This window comes from Tachysurus fulvidraco, chromosome 13, assembly GCF_022655615.1.
Source record: "Tachysurus fulvidraco isolate hzauxx_2018 chromosome 13, HZAU_PFXX_2.0, whole genome shotgun sequence".
Taxonomy (NCBI): domain Eukaryota; kingdom Metazoa; phylum Chordata; class Actinopteri; order Siluriformes; family Bagridae; genus Tachysurus; species Tachysurus fulvidraco.
In genome coordinates this window covers 11,719,217-11,745,834 of record NC_062530.1, presented here as the reverse complement: position 1 = coordinate 11,745,834, position 26,618 = coordinate 11,719,217, and the positions used below count along the sequence as shown (strand labels likewise).

The 26,618-nt window shown below is 38.9% G+C and overlaps 1 protein-coding gene across 5 annotated transcripts in view; it reads right to left on the bottom strand.

Annotated features, from left to right (window-relative positions):
* Positions 1-26,618, bottom strand: part of sema4ba (sema domain, immunoglobulin domain (Ig), transmembrane domain (TM) and short cytoplasmic domain, (semaphorin) 4Ba) — an 86,933-nt gene that overhangs the window by 42,631 nt on the left and 17,684 nt on the right. For 2 of the 5 annotated variants that reach the window (XM_027174700.2, XM_027174704.2), the window contains 6 exons: positions 24,246-24,406; positions 23,531-23,593; positions 20,501-20,599; positions 20,153-20,264; positions 15,428-15,544; positions 2,078-2,235 (listed from right to left, as the gene is read on the bottom strand). In XM_027174700.2, coding sequence (XP_027030501.1) covers positions 2,078-2,235; positions 15,428-15,544; positions 20,153-20,264; positions 20,501-20,599; positions 23,531-23,593; positions 24,246-24,406 — 710 coding nt within the window. The remainder of the gene's footprint in view (positions 1-2,077; positions 2,236-15,427; positions 15,545-20,152; positions 20,265-20,500; positions 20,600-23,530; positions 23,594-24,245; positions 24,407-26,618) is intronic. The other 3 variants (XM_027174703.2, XM_027174701.2, XM_047822032.1) reach the window with 3 other exon arrangements.

The window sequence follows — 26,618 nt, the reverse complement described above, 5'->3', positions numbered from 1 at the left end:
TTATATATAATGTTATGTGCTTTTACAGTATACTGTGAAAGACTAAGAAAGAACAAGAGGCCCTTGTTCCAACTGTTATGGGAACTTTAGTGGAGTATGTGTGCATGTGTATTTCGCCCGAGATGCTAATGCCAAGCTTGCTATGAACAAAGGTTATGCAGCCAATGTGCTAATAACAGCTTGCAGGTGATTATACGGACATCTACAACCTGTCCTTTGCCCGAGCGAGACTGTGACAACATGCTTTATATCCACCTCCATTGTGCCAGTTCCGAAACACTCCAACCCGATGTGCCAGAACGACTCTAGACATCAACACCTCCCTCTGTCACTGGATTATGGACTTTCTGACCAACAGACCCCAGCATGTCAGGTCAGGCCACATGCGCCTTGCCACCATCAACCTTAACACAGGTGTACCACAGGGCTGTGTACTGAGCCTATTCCTCTATTCCCTCTTCACTTACGACTGCAGGCCTTTGCATGGATAAAATTCTATAATCAAGTTTGCTGATGACACCACAGTGATTGGCCTCATCACCAACAACAATGAGACAGCCTACAGGGAAGAGGTACAGCAACTGGCCGCATGGTGAGCCGACAACAACCTGCTCCTTAACACCAGCAAAACAAAGGAGCTTATCTACTTCAGGAGAGAGAGAGGAGGCATGCATGCCCCATCCACATCAATGAGTTGCCAGTTGAACGTGTCTTCAGCTTTAAGTTCCTGGGGATCCATATGTTAGAGGACCTGTCCTGGACCACCAACACCTTCAGCCTGGTCAATAAAGTTCACTAGTGCATGTTCTTCTTGAGGACATTGAAGACACATCACCTGTCTTCAGTCATCCTGCTGAACTTTTATCCCTGTGCGATTGAGAGCATCCTGACCAACTGTGTCACGGTCTGATTTGGGGACTGCACAGCCACAGACCGCAAGGCACTGCAATGGGTGGTGAAAACTTTACTTACAGCCATCACGGAAGTACAAAAGAAACACCATCTGTGTCAAGCTGACAGCATTCTTAAAGAATCCTCTCACTCTGCCCATAGACTGTTTGTCCCCCATCCCTCTGGTAGGCAATTCAGAAGCCTCTGGACAAAGACCAGTAAGAAACAGTTTTCTTTTAGGGCTGTCTCCCAGTGAACTCTGCCTCCCGGTGACCACCCCTGTATAATATGTCAACAGCACCTGTATATTTGTCAATATAATATACAACACTCTGTATATAATGTCTATAGCACCCAACCTGTATATTTTGTCCACAGCATATTCATTTGTATATTATCCTGTTCATACTGTAAATATTGTACTGCTGCTTATTGCACTTCTGTTTAGATCCCAAACTGCTCTTTTTTTGCATTGAAATTGTACATGTGTAATGGCAAAGTCTACACTTTTGAGGAGGGTAGCAATGGTTTTCAAATTCCTCCATTAGTACACACTTTGTCTGACTGTGGATTCCCAAACTCTTTAAAGATGGTTTTATAACTTTTTACAGCCTTTTGAGCAACAACAACTTTAAGGTCCTCAGAAATCTGCTGTGTGTTATGATACACTTCCGCAAACATTTGCTGTTTAAATCTGACGTTGATAGATCCTTGTTTTTTAAATAAAGCAGGGAACTCACTCCCACTGAAAACAGATGTACTTTTCAAACTATTAACTAATCACAAGTATGTATAGTACTTTTGTCTGACTCTTTTGATTTGGTTAACTTAGTCTACAATTAGTACTTGTGAAAATCTTATGTTTTGGGTATATTTATGCAGACATATAGAAAATACAAAATATTTCAAGCAACACTATCTGTTGCCAGTGTTAAAGATTTAACAAGCAAATATGTCAGTACATTGATATATGTAAAGCAAATAATTTTATTACATTTAAAGGTAGAAAAAGTGCTACACTGCTTACTATGATGCTGTAAACATAGTGAACAGAGTTCAGTGAATTCTGATTTCTGGGGAATATTCACTAGTTATCCCTATTTGGAGGTCTACAGCCCAATCTCCCAACCCCAAAACCCTAAGCCCACAGCCAAACACAAACTCACTCCAACAAAGCACTCCTCACCTTACACACACGAGCAATACGTGAAACAATAGTGTTGTCGAAGAAATTAAACTCTTTTCCTGCTTCGCTGAAGAAAAAGTAAATTTTATCATCATCACCCACTGCGTTGCCTTTTGGGAGGCTCTCCTGGATGAAGGCAGAGCCTACAAAAGCTGGGTCTGTGGAAAGAACAAACCAAAAATTTATAATAAGAAACCCAAATATTCTTTAAATGTAGAACATAACAGTTCTTCTGATTATTTATGCTGACATTTTATATTTACACTGATGTCTGTCTGAAAATTAACAATAACACAAATGTAGAAATAGTTTGATTCTATTTCTGCAAACCCATTTTTGTAAAAGTATGTGTAGAATATTATATTGGCTTTTTGAGAGAAGCCAAGGATTTGGTAGAACGAAAAACTTTGGCTTACAATTCTTGAGATTTAGTTTAAAATGTGCTCTGTATTATTTTGCCATTAGGATGACTGGGCCCATCTTGCTTACCTGTTTAGAAAGAGGGAGTTTTTATTTTATTTTATTTTTTATTTTGTATCATGGGACTTCTGGCTTAAGCCTGCTTTGAATAGTTGTGTGTGTTGGGTTAGAGTTCATCGTTTACCATCGATATACACTACCTTAAATATGGCTTTCTGAATAATGCTGGAACATAAGTAATTATATGGATGTTAGAATGCAGCTTCAAAATAAAAATGGAGACTGAAATGAGGCAACACCAGCAATTCGGTACCGCCCGCTGAGGATTCAACTACTCTATTTGATGATTCGAATTCTACTATGGAACAAAAGTCATATTACAATGCTCATGACAAATGCCTTTGAGTGGTATAAGACTGAGCATTGAATGCACATCCAATTGAAGTGGATGTGCTACAAAAGGAAAACAAATTTTTGAAAGCAGTAGATGATCGTGGAGGCCAAATATGAGAGTGGTGGGCATCCCAGAAAAGCTTAAGGAGTCAGACACTATTAAGTTTATGACAAAAGTTTTCAAGGCATTATTGTGAAAGGTCTTTTACATCGGACCTCACGTTCTTTCACAAGTGCACAGAATTGAAAACTAAAAATGCTGAGGCCAAACAAAGAAGACCAAAGGTATATTTGGTATACTTTCATTTTATTTAGGACAAGCATTCAATCTTTTTATTTATCAGATGAAAACAAAAGTTGTATTTTCACAGACAAAGGGTGTTTTTTTTCTTTAAAGAGGATTTCAGTGCAGAGTTGATGAAATAGTGAGCGTTTCTACAAGAAAGGAACCAAATTCACACACATGTACATGGCAAGGTCACATATTACTCACAAAGGGAAAATACACTGCTTTGATATTAGAGATTATACTTTTTGTTTTGCATTTTTGCATGTTTTTTAGGGGTTGGGAGGCTTGCAGCTTACACCATTTGTAATTACACAAACCTTTCCCACCTCAAACATTTTAAACCAGATATAGTGTTTATTCAAGAAACTCAGTTAAGATTAGAAGACCACAAAAGAATCTATAAAACATGGTTTAGTCATGTTTTTCATTCAAAAGTGAATAACAGATCTAGGGGTGTGGCAAATATTAGTTAATAAGCGAATACAGTTTATACCATCTGACACAATTAGAGATTATTTTATCGCTGTCTCTGTTTTTCAAATACTGGGTGTTTTAATAAACCTTTTTGCTCCCAACTGATATTCCGATGCTTAATATAAACTTATTCTGGAGACAAGAACTGTGTTATTAACCCACTCTATGAAAGATCTACAATTAGCAGGAACACATTGGCTATGGCATTTTTTACATTTGTGCATCAGAATGGTTGTGTGGACCCCTGGAAACTTCTTAACTTGTGCAGTTCTAAATTTATTCCCATGTTCATCATTCCTTTTCCAGGTTAGATTATTTCTTTATAGCTAACATACAGTTGTGCTTAAAGGTTTGCATACCTTGGAAGATTTTGCAAGGTGTGTACAATTTCTTAAAGAAAATATGAGTGAGAAGGCAAAACAAATGCATTTTATTTCTTATAGGACTTAAGCTATGTAAGACATAACAGAATGTCATGAAACAAAATATAACAAAAAAGTAAATAAGTAAAAAAGTCCATGTTAAAAAGTTTGCATACCTTCAAGTTTACAACTTTGTACCTCTATACACCAGACAGGCACCCACTGTTTCCTTATTTAAAAACCAATTCAAAACACATTTCTATTCCGTGGTTATTTGATTTTGTTAATATTTAATAATTTTATCTTATTTTATGATGTACAGTACTTTGTGCTCAGCTTTGGCTGTTCTAAAAGTGCTTTATAGTATATATTATTATTATTATTATTATTTCTTAATATTGTGTATTGCCCCCTTAAACATCAATGATGGCAAGTAGTCTTTTGTAATAATTGTGCACAAGTTACTTAATTCTCTCAGGTGTTATAGCTGCCTATTGTTTTTATACTGTATTGTTCTGTACTGTATATATCCCTTGATGCCCTTGAGGTAAGGCTGAGGTCCAATAGCGATTTTTGTACATTGTACTTTTGTTTTCTTCCTGAATTTTGCAACTCTAATGCTTCACAGTAAAACTGATTTATATTCCATTATCCCTCTTGCCTTTCAGATATGCATGGGCTCTTGCTTTAAAGCCAGACTCGCAATGTATCCAATTTTGGCCACAATTTGGTTGTCTGAGATAAATGTTGAAAATCCTAAAAGATTTTTAGCATTAAAAATCTATAGTCTTTGATCACTGGTTTGACAGTCACAGACAGCGATTAATGGCTGTTGTGATCAGACACTTACCTGCAATGTGACAACTCCTGTGACAAACCAAGAACCAATAGCGCACAACTTCAATTCAGGGTGATGTTTAAATACAGCAAGAAAAAAAAACTAAAAATGCTGTAGATGGTTTCCGATTGCTGCTACTTCCATATTAGCAAAAAAAACATGGGTCTGAATGTGCCACAGATTGATGAGGTAAACCAAAGGTTCTCTCCTGGGGCCACATTTTTTGCTGGACACTCTGGGTGGTCAGAACCTTGGAGTATTCGTGCCATCGGTCCTGGTGGCCCAATATGAATAAAGATGTCTGGACCTATGGCATGGCCTGCCAGACCTGTGCCCAAAATGGTCACACCTTTCCTTGGACTTTGTCTCAGGCCTAGCAGTGTCTAAGGGAACGGGGTGATGCATGTGGTAGTGGCCAGTCCTCAGTTCTCAAAAGCCTATACATTTATTCCACTGCCCTAACTCCCCTCAAAAAGAAACGGCTGAGCTCCTCTTGCACAGCATATAGTACGAACGCAGGGCTTTCCATTTGCCTTGGTATTTAAACAAGGACCCTCAATGTGAAGTCTCTTCTGGAAGGCCTTTTGCTGTCTAATAGGTGCTACAGTGAGCATATTGTCTGAATATAATCCAAAGTCAAATGGCCAAAGAGGGTTAACTAAAATTTGGTGTAAAATCCTTTAACATGGGCAAAACATCTAATGTGAGTGAAGTATTCCCATAACACACAGTGGAACTCAGCTCTGGGCATGTCACCTTTTGAATGGCAGTTTGGCTACCCACCTCTCATGTTTCCCTAGCAGGATAAGGAGCTAGGTGTTTCGGCAGCAGAAAAAATGGTGGTCCAGCAACGTCTGCAGAAGGCCAGAACAGCCCTGCAGGCAGCTGCCCAGAGTTCTATCAATGTAGCTATTTGCAAGAGGTGCATGCACTACACATTCTGCCACAGCCAGAGGCAGGAACAATAAAATCTGCTATAGTGGGTAGAGTTGAAGAAATTGGCACCTCCATATATTTGGCCCTTTAAATTCCTGAGGAGAATAAATCCCATGGCATACCACCTGGATTGTCCCCTCCTTGAAGATCAACCCCACTTTCCACATGTCTAGACTTGTGCCGGTCCTCTGCAGACCGTTGGCACCTCCTACGAAACCTGTCCCACCCCTCTCTGTATTGTAGATGGATACCTGGCCTTTACATTACACCTGATATTAGACTCCCCATGCTGCGGAAGGGGTGTACAGTACTTTGCCGACTGGGAGGGGTACAGATTAGAGGAGCTCTCATGGGTCCCAGCATGACACATCCTGGACCCAGAGCTTATCGGGGACTACTGGAGAAACCGGGCTGCGGGTTAGGAATGTTGGAAGCCGTCCATAGGGTTGGGGGTACTGTAATGTCATTAGTGCATTTTCAGGCAAATCCACAGCCAATTACGCCAGCTTTTATAGGTCCACAGTCCCATGAAGGTAATCAGGGCTAATGTGTGGCACCCGGAGTTTTTCAGTTTTAGGTATTAGTGGGGTAATTTCTCAGAGATCTCATTTTCCCGCAAGAGTTTATCTTCCTGATTCACCTTGATATTTCCCAAGTTTAGGATTTAGAGAGGTTTTATTGAGATTCAGAAAAAGAGTTAGGTCTCCTCCCCTCTTTCCTTGAAAATCCTATCAGGCGCAGTGATCATGTTTCTCGCTGGACCATTAATAGTCCTCTTCATGGCAGGTATTTCCAGGCAACATCTACCCTCATGCGGAATATTCCTGTGCTCTTTTTACAAAAACAATGAAAAGAAATTCAACATAAAGTAAGTAATAATAGTAAAGTCAAGTTTATAGTTGAAAGATATAAAATTGCAATTACACATTTGCTAAAACTCACGGATAAATTACCCAATGTAGAAGAAAACAAGGGGAACTGAAGCAGGCACAGCAGATTTCAATGACCAATGCAACAGGGGTGATATGCCAATATTTTCTGAAAAGTCAGGGGACTTTAGGGAGTTTTGGGCATATTCTGCCCATGGGAGAAATTCACTCCACTCATGCTTTTAATGGCTACAATATGACTTTAGATATAAAGTTGAGTTTTTGGTTTAGGCATTCCACTTGGCCATTGGATTCTGGGTGGTAGCCTGATGTGAGACTTTTTACCCCCAGTTTTTCCCCTGTCTTGATACCACATCTTTGGGGAGGCCATAGAAAACACTGTGAAACATGGCTTTGGCTATGTCCATGGGCATAGGAAGGCCCTTGAGTGGCACCAGTTGGTGAGCTTCAGAAAAATGATCTAGAACAGGGGTATTCAATTAAAATTCAAAGAGGTCCAGTTTCTAAAATTTCCTCCCAGCAAAGGTCCGAATCTTATATTGTCACTTAAAATAGTGTACCCTCGTGTTAATAAAATCAATAATGCACATACATTTCTATATAATTTATTGTTAAATTTCAAGTGTTTTCAAAGTCTGAACTTGTATGGCACTTGAATGGAAAACAATACTGTAGTTGTCTTTACTACATGTCAAGTAACAGACAACAGACACTGAATTTCTTCTGAATAAAATAAGTAAAAAGTGCAAACACAGCTTTTAGCAGCCTGAACTTAGGGCCTATATTTCAAGTAATGTAAAACATTCAGAATCTTTTGAATAAAAAAAAGTGCTTTTAATCTTTAAGAAAAAAAATTAAACAAAAGACTTTTGAGCTGCCCCTTTTTTAAACATTAACTACATTAATAACACAGGAACATTAGGCAAAAGAACATTTCAAGTAAAATAAAATAGGGCAGAATTTACTGAATAAAAGAAAAGTGCAGAGCTTTGATCAGCTCCCTTTTTCCTCTCTCATTTCTCCCTTTCCATCTTCCGCTCCTAGTGAGAGAAATGGGCATGTAACTGTCCTGCCAGCAGTTTGAATCATAATTGTCCTGCCAGCGTAATTAGGTGCATTACTGCCACCTTCTACTCTGGAGTATGGAACAGAAACTATCTATTTTTGGCTCGGCTTTTGATGACGCTCCTGTCGTAATAACTAGATTAACTGCGCATGAACGAAATATTTATCTGTTTTAATAATATCAAAGAGCTTATATAATCTTATAATATTAGATTATAATAAGGAGATGCTTAATATGATAATATTAGAATTTTAACGGGTCCGGGCAGACCCGTCACTCGGTCCGGATCCGGACCGCGGTCCGCCATTTAGTGATGCCCGATCGTGAATAACTAGAATAGTATTGTAACCATGTTAATTCGGTAGGTCTGAGACAAAGTGTATTGCGAGGTGCGACCAGGGGTGTCATGATATTAAGTAATCCTGCTGGCAGTTGACAAGGTGATTGAGATTGTGCTCACACTGAAAGGTCCTGACATAGGGGGCAATAGGTTCTGTCATGGGAGGTTTCTGCATGTGGTCACATTATTATTTTATAACGCAATTTAGATTACCTTTTTGATATATTTACCCCTAGATTATTTTGTTAAAGCTTTTTTCACCACTTGGACATATCAGGGCTGGTAAAAAAAAAAACCTGTGCCACCGCGACCCAACAACTGAGGCCTGCTACACAGGTAGCTACCCCGGACCCTGTGGCTCAGTATTCACCCCGCAGCTCCACCTCTCTGAGGGACGACAAGCAGGTACTTGATGTCCCTGAAGCGAGACTGCTAAGCTCATTAAAGCAAGACATTGCTGAGATTTTTTAAAACTGTTAAAAATTCTGTTGTATTTAACATTTTTAAAAATCTGGTATCAATTTAGGAAACGTTTCAAGTTTGTAACTGCTTCTCCTTTAGGTCCATTATGTGACATACTGTACTCAGAGGGATTATTTTAACAGTTTTGCTAATATGTCATCATTGTATGGGCTACCTGCCAGACACCTCTCTAGATATTTTCAAGTTAGGCATTTTGTTCAAAAATGTTTTCCTGGCTTTCCCTCAGCTCCACCTCTCCAACAGTGGGAAGGTTTGCTTACGTATAAAAAGTTGTTATCCTGGTGCCACCCAAGTGGCAGCCTGTTGCAGCAGCTCCTGTTGTTTGTACTCTTTTTATTTATTTTATAGTGTTCAGGCACTTTGTGTTTTTGTCCTTTTAGTGTATGTGTGTGTAGCTGTAAACTGCACAATTGACATCAACAAAGTCACAGTTTGCTCTACTTTTCCTGCTTTTTTTTGTACTTTGTTTACAGTCGCATCTGGAAACTCTGTCCACAGCCGCGGTCCTATTGTTTACACCAGGGATCAGCTGTTAGCATTCCGCAACATGGCAATGATACTAAAGGAAAAACCGGACATTCCCCGAGAGCTAAGAAGGAGATGACGGGGGAACCATGCTGGGGTTCTGTGTTGGACTAAAAGGAGACATTACAGACCAACTCTCCCATCCATCCTTACAGGAAATGTGAGATCTTAACCCAAAAAGATGGATGAGCTAGCGGCTCTTACCCGGCATCAGAGGGAATTCCAGGAGTGTAGCATCATGCTGTTCATGGAGTCATGGCTAACTACGTTAACACCGGATATGACCGTGGCTCTGGATGGTTTTCAACTGCTGCGCGCAGACAGAACGATGGAGAGCGGTAAGAGAAAGGAGGAGGACTAGCAGTTTTTGTGAATAATAGATGATGTAAATCTGGTCACATTACTACTAAACAACAGATCTGCTGTAAGGACATTGAGCTGTTAGCCGTTAGCATGAGGGCATACTATCTGCCCAGGGAATTCTCCCATGTTATCGATATAGCTGCGTATATTCCCCCTCTGCTGACGGTGAATCGGCATGCGATGTCCTGCATTCTGTTGTTAACAGACTGTTAACACAGAGCCCAAACTCCCTTCTCATTATCTCTGGAGATTTCAATCATGCCCCTCCATCCACCACTCTGCCCACATTTACCCAGTATGCTTCAAGCCACACCAGAGACAATAAAACTTTGGATTTATTTTATGCAAACTCAAAGGAGGCTTACACCTCAGCACCCCTCCCCCCCCTTGGGAAGATCAGATCACAACCTGGTTTATCTCCAACCTGTGTACAAACCCCTTGTATGCAGGCAACCAGCTGCCTCCCGCTCAGTGAGGACATGGTCTGATGAGACCAGTGAGGCTCTGAAGGACTGTTTTGAAACAACTAAGTGGGAGGAAGTGTGTAATCCTCATGGGGAGGATATCGACAATCTAACAGACTGTATTACGGACTATATCAACTTCTGTGTGGAGAATACTGTACCTACCGGGAGTGTACAGTGTTTTCCCAACAACAAACCATGGATCAACCACGATATAAAGACTCTTCTTAAAGAGAAGCAAGTTTTTAAATCAGGAAACAAGGAAGAGCTGAAAACTGTCCAGAGAGAAAGATGATCAGGGAAGGAAAGGCATGCTACAGGAGGAAGATGGATTATCAGCTGAAGCAGAACAACATCTGAGGTGTGTGGAAGGGGCTCAAAACCATCACTGGTCATAAGGAGCACAACTCTCAGGTTGGGGGTGACCAGAAGTGGGTGAATGATCTAAATATATTCTTTAACAGATTTGATCTGCCACCCTCCCCTGCCCCATCCAGTCCCCTCTGCTGCAACCTCCCTTCTCTGCTTCCACAGCAAGCTGTTCCAGCCCCAACTCTCTCTGCACTGCTATCAGCTCACAGCCTACACACAACACAACTAACCCCCCGTTCCTCTTCACAGTCTACACTGCAGACTTCATGCTCAGCTCAGCAACCAGTCACCTTCAGAAGTTCTCTGATGACTCTGCCATTGTCGGTCTGATCACAGATGATGATGACAGGGAGTACAGAGGACTGATCCAGAACTTTGTGGACTGGTGCCAACGGAGCTGCCTCCAGTTAAATGCGGGGAAAACCAAAGAACTGTTGGTGGATTTCTGTAGGCACAAACAAACTTCTTTACCAGTGAACATTCAGGGAAAGGACATCGTGAGAGTGGACTCTTACAAATACAACCCCAAATAAGAAAAAGTTGGGACAGTATGGAAAACACAAATAAAAAATAGTGTTTAAAGTACACTAGTAGTGATTTCTAAATTTACTTTGACTTGTATTTCATTGCAGACAATACAACAGCACATTATTTAATGTGTTCCTCATGATTTTTATTGTTTAAAAAAAAATCCTATTTTGGTTCTTGCAACACATTTCAAAAAAAGTTGGAACAGTAAAGCATTTACTTAATGTTGCCATTCCGTTTCACAACACTTAAAAGATGTTTAGGGACTGAAGACACCAAGTGATGAAGTGTTTCACATGTAATTTTCTCCCATTCTTGCTGCAAACAAGTCTTAAGGTGGACAACAGTACGGGGTCTTCGTTGTCGCATTTTGCGCTTCAAAGTGCGCCACACATTCTCTATTGGAGACAGGTCGGGACTGCAAGCAGGGCAGTCAAGTACCTGTATCCTCTTCCTCCACAGCCAGGACTTTGTAATGTGTGCAGAATTTGGTTTTGCATTATCTTGTTGAAATATGCATGGACGTCCCTGGAAAAGATGTCTTCGTGAAGGCAGCATATTGTGCTCCAAAATCTCTATGTACTTTTCAGTATTAATGGTGCCATCACAGAAGTGCAAGTTACCTTTGCTAAGGGCACCGACACAACCCCATACCATGACAGACCCTGTCTTTTGGACTTGTTGCGGGTAACAGTCTGGATGATCCTTTTCTTTTTTGGTCCGGAGCACATGCGTCCATTTCTCCCCAAAAATACCTGAAATACTAATTTGTCTGACCACAGTACCCATTTCCACTGTGTGATGGTCCATCCCTGAAGCCTCTGAGCCCAGAGAAGTTGACGGCACATCAGGACACTGTTAACATAGGGCTTCCTTTTGGCACAGTACAGTTTTAACTGCCATTTGTGGATGTAACTACGTATTTGACAAAGGTTTGACAAAGTAGTCCTGAGCCCATGTAATGATATCGCTTATAGATGAATGACGATTCTTGATGCAGTGCCGCCTGAGGGATCGGAGATCACGGTTGTTCAGCTTAGGCTAGCACCCTTGTCCTTTACGCACTGAAATTCCTCCACTGTTGAATGTGAAATAAGCAAACGTCTTCCTATCTTTCTTTGAGGAACGTTGTTTTTAAACATTTCAATAATTTTTTCATGTATTTGTTGATCCTCTGCCCATCTTTGCTCCTAAAGGACTAGACATTTCTTGGATGCTGCTTTTGTACCAAATCATAATTACAATCACCTGGTGACATCACCTGTTTCAAATCACATCACTATTTAACCAATTTACCTGATTACTAGCCCTAAATTAAATGTGCTGTTCTATTGTCTGCAATGAATTACAAGTCAAAGTAAATTTAGAAACTACTTTCTTTTTTTAATGTGTGTTTTCCATACTGCCGGAACTTTTTCTGATTTGGGGTTGTACAAATCAGACAACACTGAGGCAATCTATAAGAAAGGGCAGAGAAGATTCTTTCTGCTGAGGAGACATAGGTCTTTTGGAGTGCAGGGAGAGCTACTGAAGACTTTTTTGACTCTGTGGTGCCTCAGCCATATTCTACGGTGTGGTATGCTGGTGTTGCAGCATCTATACTGCAGAATGGAAAAGACTGGACAAGCTGATCAGGAAGGCAGCTCAGTCCTGGGGATTCCTCTGGTCACTGTACAGAAGGTGGGAGAAAGGATGATGGTAGCAAAACTATCATCATTGCTGCAGAACGACTCTCACCCCCTGTATGAAACGGTTTCAGCTCTGAGCAGCTCCCTCAGTGACAGACTGTTACATCCTAAGTGTATGAAGATGCAATACAAATGGTCTTTTCTCCCTGCTGCTATTAGACTTTACAATCAAAGCTGCTCCCAGTGAACCAGTCACCATAATACACACTGGATTACTGTTTAACCTGTTATCGCACACGAACGATCGGACGAAATTGTATACAAAACAAAAAGTGATACAGCTCCCACATACTTTAACACACAGGGGTGAGCCTGGTCTCATTGGAAAGAAGTGATTCTCTAGTTTCAGATACAAGTGTCAGATTGATTCTAGGCCTTACTGACACAAAGTTACAGAGGCTAGAATGGAAAATTTAGATTTTCGCCTGAGGTTTTTAAATTATCTTATTTCTCTGGAACATGTTAGGTAACATTTAACACCTGAGGGTCATAGCCACATGTCTTGGCTTTCACCAAAAAAAAAATCAAGTCAAAAGACCCAAAAATGGCTTCAATAAAACTATTTTTCTACGGACATGTCCATCCGGTCACGTGTTTCTTGTTTACTTGTTTACTGTATAACTTTGAATTAAAAGACTGCATGCTCAGTTTAAATGGCCAAAAACAAGCACAGCCTCTCCCTAAGCTGTGAGAGTGTGAAAAGTTCAAGGATTGCACAATAAACCCATCGCGCACGATTTTCGCGCAGAAGCCAGCATTAGAGAGGCAGGTCGTGGCATACCGTTGGAATCGTCTCCTTATTGGCTAAAGAGCTGTATATGTCCCGGCCAATTTCATTGCTATTGGAAGGAGTAATTGTCAGTCAAGGGAGGGTTCCCAAAAATGATGTCTGACCTCATTGGCTTCTCAGCCGTCTATCTCTGCAACACAAGCACCGATTGGCTTAAGTGAGGGCTTGTTTGATTCGTTACGCCCTGGGCTATAAATATGACGTAAATTTAGAATTTTTGAATACCCCAATGAGAAGTTAGAGCCGAAACAATGATGGTGGTGCACCACTGTTTCCAATTTTTCGGAATATTTGCGGCGCGACCAAAGCGTTTTGGATTAAAAAAAACCTGTGTGGATTTTTGTGGAATATTTGTTTTGGAATATATTACCCCAGTGAAGAAAGGGATGCGTCTAAAGGTAAGGAAAAACTGGTCTAGCGCCACCTAGGTCAGTTTTCTCCCAAAAAATTTTTCTAAGAGTATGACGGCTATGAATCATATTATGCTTTGTGCGTGGGCTTAAAAAATATTGAGAGTATAAACTTTACTAGAAACATAAGTTTTTTCGTGTTTTTAGAGGATTTAATGCTTAAAAGTTACAATGAAATTATGCAGCTTCAGCCCCTAGCGGTAGTGTTCCACAGGTGGAACGGTGTTCAATAACAATAATAACATTAACAAAGTAACAAAACATTTTAAACATGTGCAATTACAGAAATTTTGAAAAACGTGCAATAACAGAAATTTTGAAAAACGTGCAATATTACCTATGTGCAATATACATCTTTTTATAGATTTTGTTTTGTACATACTGTATATTATATTATGTCTCCATTCTTTTTGTATATTTGCATTTTATTACTCTTGGCTGCTGTAACAGTGAAATTTCCCCATTGTGGGACGAATAAAGGTATATCTTATCCTATCTTAAATCACAACAAAAAGGTTCTGTTTCTGAGATCTATAAACGTATTCTGGATTTCTGTGACCAAACTCCAAAGGCTGCTTGGGAGGGAGAACTGGGACTTCAACTTGGGGACGGGTGGTGGGATAGTGTTGTGAATAGCTTTGGTAATGTCTCATGTGCTCGTCTCGCACTTATCCAGTTTAAGGTCATTTATAGGGTGCAATTTTCTAAATATAGATTGTCTCAAATTTACCCAGATGCCTAGGACAAATGTGACAGATGCTCTAACTCACAATGTCACCTGAGTCACATGTTTGTTTGTTTTTTCTGTCCACAACTATGTAATTATTGGTTGGGTTATTTCAGTACGATGTCCACTATTCTTGGAGTTTGTAACCCTGCCCATTGATTGCTATATTTAGACTTCTAGATGAAGCATCTCAGTTAAACTCTATGCAAAAATAAGTTATTAGCTTTACATCACTGATGTCCAGACGTCGCCTTCTTCTTCAGTGGAAGTCCTCTGTCCCACCATCTCACTCACAATGGCTAAAGGATACAGCGTTTTTTATTAAGCTTGATAAAATTGAATATACGAAAAGAGGTAATACCTTCAGGTTTTTTCATAAATGGCAACCATTTATGTCATATTTTATAGGCCTTTAGGTTTTGCTAGATTAGGTTTTCTTTTCTTTTGTAAATTTAAAATGACTTGTATTCGATAATTAAAAAGGGCCAGGACCTGGGGTGGGAGGGTGTTCGGTGGTTTGTTTCTTCTTTTTACTTCCTTTCCATTATTGTTATTATTGTTGTAATTCTTTTACTTTACTCCTTTTTCATGTAAAACCAAAATGGGATTCTGTATTGTTATTTGACTTTGTTTGCAATAAAAATACTTTGCAAATATATATATATATATATATATATATATATATATATATATATATATATATATATATATATATATATATATTATTTGTGACAGAAATTAGATACCGTTTCAATAAAATTAACTAAAATTAATAAATATGACCTGACTAGTAGCTGGATTCAATGCATTTTCCTGTGACTTTGTCCACAACATACAGCCACACTAAAGACTGTTTTAAAATAGACAACCATCACCAGCTATCTACGAGTGCCTTTTCATCATTTCAGTTATTAATTTGATTCTAGTTTTTATATATATAAATGTATTCTTAGTATATAACCGACCATAAGTTTCCAGATACTGATTCTTACCTTCAAGCCAGTTCAATGAGTTTTCTGTCTTTAAGGTAGTGCCCCGACCAAAACTTTTATAAATGATGGGCTCATTCCCTTGAAAATTGCTGATGGTGGCAGCATACAAATCTCCACCTGCATGCAAAATACAATAGAAGATATATATCATCTCAAACATGTTGTGCACATAAAAACAATTCCTGAACAATTTTTTTTTTATTTGAGACACATCAGTGAATACTATTTCCATGAAAGGTAAAAGTGTGATGCGCTGTGTATTCTGACACATTTCCATCAGAAACACCATTAACTTTAAGCTACAACAGTTGGATCGGACCACATGGGCAAGTTTTCATGACCCTGTTGCAGGTTCACTACTGTTCCTTCCTTGGACAACTTTTGGTAGATGCTAAACACTGCAGACTGGGAACACCCCACAAGCGCTGCAGTTTTGGAGATGCTCTGACCTAGTCATCTAACAATCACAATTAGGCCCTTGTCAAGCTTACTCAAATCCTTATGCTTGCCCATTTTTCCTGCTTCTAAAACATCAACACTGGGGACAAAATAATTACCTGCTGCCTAATATACAGTATACCTGTCATGAACACAGGATAAATGGGGACCCAAATGCAGGATGGCAAAAATAACAGGGTTTTAATAACAAAAAATATGAAACATAACACAGACTAGACCAGACAAAGACAACAGTTGATTCCGTGCTGCACAAGGCAACGCGGCACAGTTAAATACAAAAGACAATGAGACACGATTAGGAACAGGTGTGGAGACAGGGAGGGGCAGACGAAGGAGGGGCAGACACGTGACAAGGAACGTAAACAAAGGCACATGGCCAAAAGTCCGGGCCAAGTCCTGACCGAGCCCCTCCCCAAGGCGCTTCCCGACACACCAACCCGTCTTGATGGTCCTGACGGGGTCCAGGTGGGGGGAGCAAGGCACACGGCGAGGCAGGTGGGGGAGCAAGGCATACGGCGGCACAGCCAGAGAGGAACGAGCGATGTCCACAGCCGAGCTGGGGGAACAAGCGACGTCCACAGCCGAGCAGGGGGAACGAGCGACGTCCACAGCCGAGCAGGGGGAACGAGCGACGTCCGCAGCCGCGCAGGGAGAGCCAAACCCAACCCCCAACACACCATGGCCAGACCCGCCTCTCAGAAACCAGGAACGGGGAGGGAGGGCGGGGTGGAAAATAAATAAATAAATCCTCCACAGAACAGAAAATCCATGGGGCAAAACACGGGCCTACAACACCCCCCACTGACAGGAAGTGGGGCGACGTCCTCCACGGAAACCAAATGTGAAGCGACAGTCCCCACCAGAGAAATGCGGGGCGATGTCACAGGACATCAAAAAACAAAACAAAACTCAGGTTGGCGACATGGCCCGCAACCATGAAGTGAGGCAGCGCCCCCCGCGGAGAAACCGGATGTGTAGCGGCGTCCCTCACCAAAAAAATGCGGACCGATGTCACCAAACCCGCCAAGACCAGGGGAAAAAAAAAGGAAAATGCTCCCACGATAAGCCGGTCCGAGCTACAGCCATCCTGCTGGGTCTCGGTGCGGCGGAATCATCTGTCATGAACGCAGGATAAAAGGGGCCCCAAACGCAGGATGGCAAAAATAACAGGGTTTAATACCGAAAAACATGAAACATAACACAGAGTAGAAAATACAAAGACAACAGTTGATTCTGCGCTGCACAAGGCAACGCGGCACAGTTAAATACAAAAGACAATGAGACACGATTAGGAACAGGTGTGGAGACAGGGAGGGGCAGACGAAGGCGGGGCAGACACGTGACGTGGAACGTAAACAAAGGCACATGGTCAAAGGTCCGGGCCGAGTCCTGACAATACCACCAACTAACAGGTGCTTGAATAAGAGACAAGCGCTTAATTTTTCTATATTTTGTTATGTTACAGCCTTCATTATTTTCCTGAAAATTATACAAACAATACCCCATAATGACAAAGTGAAAGAAGTTTGTTTGAAATCTTTGCAAAAAAAAATATATAAGTATGTACATAAGTATTCAAAGCCATTGCCATGACACTCAAAATTGAGCTCAGTTGCCTGTTTCCACTAATCATCCTTGAGATGTTTCTACAACTTGATTGGAGTGCACCTGTGGTTTAATTCAGTTGATTGGACATGATTTGTTGTCACACACTTGACTATATAAGGTGCCACAGTTAAGCATGTCAGAGCACATACCAAGCCATGGAGTCCAAGGAATTGTCTGTAGACCTCCGAGACAGGATTGTATTGATGCACTTATATACAAATATATACAATGAGAGGAAATAATTAGTTGATCTAGTGATTTTGTAAGCCCGATTTTGTCAATATAAGACATTTATCACACAATCAATTTCCAAACATCTCCACCACCATGTGCGAGACCAAAGAGCTGTCAAAGGATGTCATGGACAAAATTGTAGACCTGCACAAGGATAGAATGGGCTACACGACCATCAGCAAAATGTTCTGTGAAAAAGAGACCACTACCGGCATAATTCAAAAATGGACAGTTAATCGCCCTCACTTGGGAGCTACATGCAAGATCCCTTAATGTTCTCAAGAAAGCTGGGACCACGGTCACCAAGAAAACCACTGGTAACAGTTATATATACTGTATATAGATGGGTATCAATATATGTAGTTATCTAAACCATTATTTGTCTGTTTCTTTCTCTAATCTAATGTTACATTAATGTAATTCAATTTGACATGGAATTCCATATATTCCAGGTCCCTAATAGGACAGATGAGCATATGTGATACAAGCATATCAGCCAAACAATGTCTGAGTAGAAGAAGATAATAGAGAGTTTAGGCATGGTGTCTGAGTTCTGACAGTTTGAATCAAGTACAATGTAAGATAGGCTGTAAATATTCAGACAATGTAAATATACAAATTTTTTCCCCTGATTTTTCATTCACTGCTTGAACATCATATGTCTGATCAAAGTCAGAGTACACTTCTTCTCAATAAGACATGTCTGTAGCACAATTTGTGCAAGAAAGATGCCATTTTTTTCAATAATAATATTTGTGAGATAATATTGCTGGTTTTCTATACAGCCATCACTAATAAAAGCTTTCTGAGAATAGTGATGCTTTACTATGAGTTGCATTAACTAGCAAGCATCAGTAATAGGTACTTAAAAAATATAAAAGGAATAATTCTATAGGCATTACTTTAAATTATGCCAATTCTCAAACTGTCAACTTGAAATCACTACCAGACCAGTGGATTGGTATGTAATTAAATCCAAATCAATCTATATAAATAAATAAATAGTTTAACCCCACATAAATAAAAGTGTAAAGGGTTTTAATTTGAACAACAAACCACAATTAAAAAGGTTCTGCACTGTGTATTATAAGTTGTGATGGCATAGCCCACACTAAATCACGCTCCTTACATGACTATTGTCTGGGTTCTAAAAGAACAGCTTTAATTCAGCACCCTTGTTGGAAAAAGCAGAGAAGCATATGGCTGCAGGGTGGATCAGCAGGAAAAGCTGGAAAAAATCCTTATGCTCCAGGAGAGCGGGGATAGTATCTAGTATGCCACATATACCGGGAGGTAAGAAATCAAGTGGGCAGAGGAACTGATTCATATTTCTGCAGAAGCTCCCACAAGCTTCTTGGGTCCTTTTTCATCACTGCTCAAATACGCCTGGAATAGCACCACCACAGAGCGCACAAAGACCATCACATTCCTTTTTGCACCTCATGTCAAACATCTTCAGCCTTTTTGTTAATGAAAAAGCAGAGTTTTCCACTATCCTTATCTCTGGTGTGTTTGTTCAGCCTATATTGCATTTATGGTTGCTACATTGGTAGAGAATGAAGGCATAAAATCAAACTCAAACTACAAACCCAAAATGGACCCTATGCTCAAGCCTTCAGCAGCAAGTGGTGAACCAGGAGCTGGCTCAAAGCCTACACATAGTCACCACAGAACTAATCTCTCTGAGGAAAATATCCCTCAACATAGCTGATCCTCTCTCTGACCATTGACCTCTTACCAAATTAAGCAACAAGGATGATGTCAAAGCCTACCTGCATCCATTTGAGAGAACAGAAAAAAGTGGCACAAGGATGATTTATCCTGCTTCGTCGATCCCTTCCTTTCCAGGGAGGTCCAAGTGTCCTACTCTATGCTCACTACAGAGGAGGCCACAAATATGAGATACTAAAGAATGAGATCCTGGTGTGCTGGGGGTGGTGTCCTATCAATGCATCGACATAGTTTCACATTGCTCGAACTACAGCCCTGGTGCCAGCCCCAGAGACCAAATTGAGACACTTAAGGACTGCAAAGTGATGCCTCCAACCCAAAAAAGCACACAGCTGGACAATCAGGTTTGGCATATAAATTATATAGTTGATTATGTTTGCCCTAGGCCTGTCACATTAATTTATAGGACTGTTGAAGACTAAAAAAAAAACAGGTGATTTTCTCCCTAATCATCCACTATCCGTGAGTCTATGCCCTGATAGCCTCACATTCTTTCTAAATTACGAATTACTGTTATTAATTAAACAATATGGAATATATGGTGAAATAAAGAAAGCAAGACAATACATATGTCCATGCATTTGAACTTTAATAGATAGAAAACTGTTTGGTGGAATATTGGATTTCCGTCTGGTTTATGAGCACAAATACACCTAACTTTACTAAAACATTGACAAATAAGGTTATGCATACCAGCCATGATGGCAGTGGATTTATATTCTGGATTATAAGGGCAGTGATTGCGACCATCCTCTGTCACAATATCCCCTGTACTGCTGCGTACCAGAGAGAATTCCTTTGTGTTCTGTAGAGGGAACCAATTTAATAATATTAGTCTTTTTGAAATTGCATTGCATTCCACATTAAACTATTGTCACTCTTTGCAAATGTGCAACTCTTCAAATAATCAAATAATTATTAATATTGTCTTTGGGAAGCATAAAAGAGAAATTAAATACATTATAATTTTGATTTATAACATTACATGAAATTTTCATGCATCACCTGCTAGGTACAGTAATAAAATAAATATGTACTTACAATGTGAGCACAAACAGGGCTGAAGGCATAAGTTCCACACACATATAGATGAGTGGCATTTACACGCAGTAAAATCTTAATATAATTGAAACAGTCGGTCTGGTAAATCAACATGAGACCGGATGGAAAAGACAGAAAAACAGAATGACCACTATATCAGTATTTCATATCAGATCCCATGTTAATACTTACACAAAGTCACACAGAGGCACATTGTTAGATTGAACAAATCAATCTTTGGAATTACAAAAAGAAAAAAATTGCCCCAGAGCCTTGCTTAGGATACCATGGAATAGCAACGAATTCGCACACTATTAAACTAATAACTTATTTAGTTAATTACATATTTTTTAATTGATTTATTTATTTTTAAAAATTTTAGTATTCCAGTCAATGCCCTAATGGAAGACCCAGCAAATGTAAACAGAACAACCTCACCTACAATTTAGCATTTACAATGGTGTGAAAAAGTGTTCACCCCTTCCTGATTTTTTTTTGTTTTTTTGTTTTTTTTTTCACAGTAACAAGTAAACACAACATGCAATTTTTAAATGAATTTGTTTTTTTATTAAGGGAAGACAAAATCCAACCCACATGGGGCTGTTTTATATTTTCTCAGAGTCAAGTCATAGTCAAGAAGCCTTTATTAATGAGAGAATGTTTCTCCAGGACAATGGTGTCACACAAAACAAAGACAGAGCTAAGGACTTAGTAAGTATTCCTAACCACCTAAAGTGCAACCTGGTGCAAACAGTGCAAGGGTGCTTTCACATCTATTGTTCGGTTCATTTGGTCTGGACCAAAAGCAAAAAATGATACATTGTAGCTTTTTAGCAGTTTTGGTTCCTTTTCACACCACACTGATAGTTCTGTTCCGCACCAGTTGAAACGAACCAAAATGCAGTCATATGATAACATCCACATCACTCATTGGCCACATGTCTTTGAGCGTATTTCCTAAACTGCTTCTCGATTGGTCAGAATAAACGTGCGGGAAATTCCAACGAAACTCCGGAAGTAAACAAAAAGAGGAAAATGCTGCATTCTCACCTGCCCAAACGAACCGCACCAAATGAGCAATCAAATTCTAGTACGATTCAACCGAACTAAACAAGGCAGGTGTGAAAGCACCCCAAGACAGGACAAACAAGACAGACAAGGCAGTGCAGGAAACTGTTGGGGACTGCAAAGTGATGCCTCCAACCCAAAAAAGCACACAGCTGGACAATCAGGTTTGGCATATAAATTCTTTAGTTGATTATGTTTGCCCTAGGCCTGTCACATTAATTTACAGGACAGTTGAAGACTAAAAAATTACCAGATGATTTTTTCCATAATCATCCGTGAGTCTATGCCCTGATAGCCTCACATTCTTTCTAAATTACTAATTACTGTTATTAATTAAACAATATGGAATATATGGTAAAATAAAGAAAGCAAGACAATACATATGTCCATGCACTTGAACTTTAATAGATAGAAAACTGTTTGGTGGAATATTAAACGATCAGTCTAAAGCTGCTTTGAGACTATTTCAATTGTAAAAAGCGCTATACAAATACGTTTGAATTGAAATTGAATTGAATTGTTTTGCTGCTTCAGGACCTGGAAGATGTGCTGTGATAAATGGAACCATGAATTCTGCTGTCTACCAAAATGTGCGGATATTTGTTCGTGACCTCAAGCTTAAGTGAACTTGGGTTCTACAGCAGGACAATGATCCAATAAACACAAGTTCACATCTGAATGGCTGAAGACAAAACAAAATGAAGACTTTGGAGTGGCCTAGTCAAAGTCCTGACCTGAATCCTACTGAGATGCTGCGGCATTACCTTAAAAAGGTCCAATGTGGCCGAATTACAACAATTCTGCAAATATGAGTGGATCAAAATTCCGTCACAGCAATGTAACAGACTCCTTGCAAGTTATCAATGCTTGATTGCAGTTCTTGCTGCTAAGGGTGGCTCAACCAGTTATTAGGTTTAGGGGCAGCACTTTTTCACACAGGGCCATGTTGATTTGGATTTTGTTTTCCCATAATAATAAAAACCATCATTTAAACCTATGTTGTGTTTACTTGTGTCATCATTGACTAATATTTACATTTGTTTGATGATCTGAAACATTAAAGTGTGACAAACATTAAAAAAAAACAGGAAGGGGCAAACATTTTTTCACACCACTGTAGATTTTAGGACTTAAGTGCTGTTTAGCTTTACATATCAATATCAAGGAATTTGTGTTGCAATATGTATTTTATTTTTCGTAGGGTATACATTATCTCCATTTTGATCTCCAGTAGTTTCACTGCTTTGTTTATTTTCCAAACCTATACTTGAGTAATTTGACAGGGTTAATATGGTGTTCTGTTTACACCATCCACCAGACCCAAATTAAATTGGCATTCATGTTAGCTTAATGAGTGCAATTACACTTTGTGTACTGTGTACATATTGGACTGGCTGAAATGGCTGAAGTTCCAATGTTCCCACTCTACTTTCAAAATGTATTTATCAAATTCATTAATTTAGTGCATAAAATTATTAGGGTAAATCCATGCATCAATATGTGCTCGGAAATAATGTCTGAAAGAATGCTATGAGTCTGAAAGAATGTGCAATTTTCCATGACTTAAAGATTTCAGTTTTTGTTTCACAAAAATCCATTTTAATGCTAATATTATGATAATAATGGTCCAGTGGGTAGTCTAATGATAGAAATGCTCACCTTTCTCAATCAACCAACAGTAAAATAAACATTGTCTTTCTATTTCTTTAGAAGCTTTCTTTACATCCTCACAACAAAACTATGCAATTTATAACTGTATATATTAAAGGAAAAGATGTTGATGAGTCACCATGGATAAGGTAACAGTATGCTAAATTACATTATGGTAAATATAATTAATATTGATCATAAAATTATGAAATAAAATTACTTTTTAATTTTTGAAATGTTTATGTTTATAATTTTAAATAATTTATTAATGTATTAATGATTGTAAGTCAGGACATTTAAGGATCCACTTACGTGTAGATTTTTGCCTTTAAAGCTACACTCTTCTCGTTTTCTTTTTGGTGTGCTCCACGTGATCTGCAAAAAATGGGCAACCACATGCCAAGAGTGAAAGATAGAATAGTATATTAATATATAGAGGACAGTGCAGTGATGACCAATACACAGTTTTGTAATGAATAAAGAGCAAGAGTAAAATACAGTGGATGTAAACATTAAATATAGCTAGCAGCAAAGATGTTATAGGTGGTCCATATAGCATTTTGTTTTGTGTTGTCACAATTGCAGCAATTCTCTATAGCTTGGCAGGCAGAATGGATCTGCAGAATTCTGAAATCAATCTGCTGCTAAGGTCATGAATTACATCATCAATAAAGATAAGTGAGCCCATTCTAAATGTAGCCCTGCAAGATCTTCACTCCCATAAGCAGCTCTCTGGTAATTTTTAGTTTAATACTTAATCAGTCTACTTATCAGCCTTTACTAGCAAATGCAGTCTTCACTTTCAAAAAGGCTATGGATTGTTTAAACATCAATCTAACAAGGTTACATTTTTTATCACATATTAAAATTTTTTTTTTTTTTATCAATGGTACCCTTCATACATTTTTTTAAGAGATGTACATGTAAATACCAAGAAATTAAAACATTTTTTTAATGTTTGCTATATTATCTCATATTTATGTATAGGCACACACAAACTCGCACACAAACTCACACACAAACTCACATTGCGGTGCAGTTGCAATCTGCTGATATCGCTGAGATTAAGTGCAAACAGAACTTCTCGTGCACCTATGTATAAAGTGTTATCTCCTGGGCTCAGGAGCATAGTGGTAAAGTTGAACACTCCAACAGGTGAAAACCTCTTGGCTAGCCTGTCTTCTGTATCTACAGACAAAAACATGGGAGACAGAGATTTAAAATCCATGAGACAATAATGTTAAAACCTACCACAATAGCTGGTGCTATGGAATGAGATCCTTGTTAATTTGATTACATTTTAGTTTTAAACAAAGCAATATGATCATGGTAACTTGCATATTGTTACTCTATAATATGGAACCTTCTTATTTTGAAAAAAAACGTTCTTCAGAAATTGTTTTCCTGAACCGAAGGGGTAATAACTTCTGTACATGTACCAGAAAGATGTTTAAAAAGTCCTTTATGCATTCTGTATGTGTGTATTATATGTGTGTGTTAATACTGCATGTCAAACAGGAAAGGGAACAGGTATTCTCATTTTAAAATACACTCAATGTCAAGTTTAAAAGGAAGACATGCATTTATGCTATCTTATGTTATCTTATGAAACAATCATGTGGTAATAGCACAATGCAAAATAATGTAGATACTGGAAAAGAACGTCAGTTATTGTGGACATCAAACATCAGAATGGTCTGGTTTGAGTATTTTAGAAAGTGCTGATTCTCCTGGGACACAACAGTGACTCTATGGCTTACACAGAATGATGATTTAAAAAAAAACAAAAAACATTAAGGACATGGATAGACAAGAGAGGAAAATGGCCAGATGGCTTGAGCTGCAAAAAAGGATATAGTAAACCAAATTATCACTTTTTGAAACTGCAATAAACAGAAAACTTATGCTAAAAAGGTTGGAACTTAAGGTGGATGGACTATAACAACAAAAGACCAAACTGGGTTCAACTCCTTTCATCCAAGAGCTGGAATCTAAAGCTTGAATGGGCATGGGCTAACCAAAATTGGACAGCTGAAAATTATACATTACTTTTTTTTTTTTTTTTTAATTACAACCCAACTGTCTAATTATGTTGAGTGTGTGCCAATGATACCATCAGATTCCTGCTTTGCATTCAGTGTTTTTATCAGCTGATAACTATAAAGAACTCAGAAATACCCCTAATGTTCATGATGCTCATAAACTCATAAGTACCTGCTTACAGAATGACACTTTTTCAATATTGCGTATCAGTCACAGTTGGGAAATTGTTTAGAATCTGTTATCACCCAGATGAGGATGGGTTCCGTTTTGAATCTAGCATTTCACAAAATATCTTCCTCATATCATCTTAGGGAGTTTTTCCTTACCACTGTTGCATCTGGCTTGCTCATTAGGTAAAAAAAAATTATACATGTAAAATGTATACCCAGTGTCAGAGATATTAGAGAGAGGTTTTGGTAGTGGCAAACACTCCTGTGACAAGTGGGTGCATGTTGGCACATTTCTGTATATGAGTCTTCTCAATTATAATTGATTTATGTGTCACTATAGGTGTTCATTGCATCCAAATCAAACAGTTTTGGTTTGTTTTGTCTACCCACCTCTAAATACAGTACAGACTGTGCATGACTATATGCCAGGGTGAGCCGTTTCCCCTAGATAGAGCTAAAGGCCAGCGCTTCCTGGTTACAAAACAATTTAACTGCTTAGTGTTGGAATTCTGCTTTTCTGCTTCTACATCATTGAAAATTGTGTTCATAGTCGTATAATAGAGTTTTTACCCGTTGTTTTGGCATGCTGCATGTTTAGATATATAGTACATAAACATGTTTTTGAAGTTCATTAGCATATTTGGATGCCATCTTGCCCCCAATATCGGGGGAGCTCAGGCTTATAAGCTTTCTGCTTGGAAAGCCAAATTGGAATTTCATTTGTTGTGTGAAAAAAATGACCAGATTTATACTGTATTACTACTGGTTAGACTATATCAAAGAGAACTCATAAGCTCTGATTGTCTCTTTTTACACTCTTAGATATACTGATGCTGTAAAAATTGTGTCTCTTGTATCAGAGCTTTAAAAGTTTCTTCATAGAAGAAAAAAAAAGTAGAATATGTTAAAATAATTTATTACTGGTGGAGATATAATCACAGAATTAATTATTAGCCAGTAGTCCTGTATTAAATTTCTATTGTGAATGCCTTTTTTTTTTTAAACATGGGGCATGATAAAAAATTACTATGGCAGCGTGTTTAGCTAATCTAACATAAGAAAAAAACACAGATGAGCTTCCTAGAAAACATTATATCCATATTAAAGGACTTCAGATAAAAAATTAAATTGGCCACATAATCCTTCTATGTATCAAATCTGTCACTGAGCTTTACATTACTTTAAAA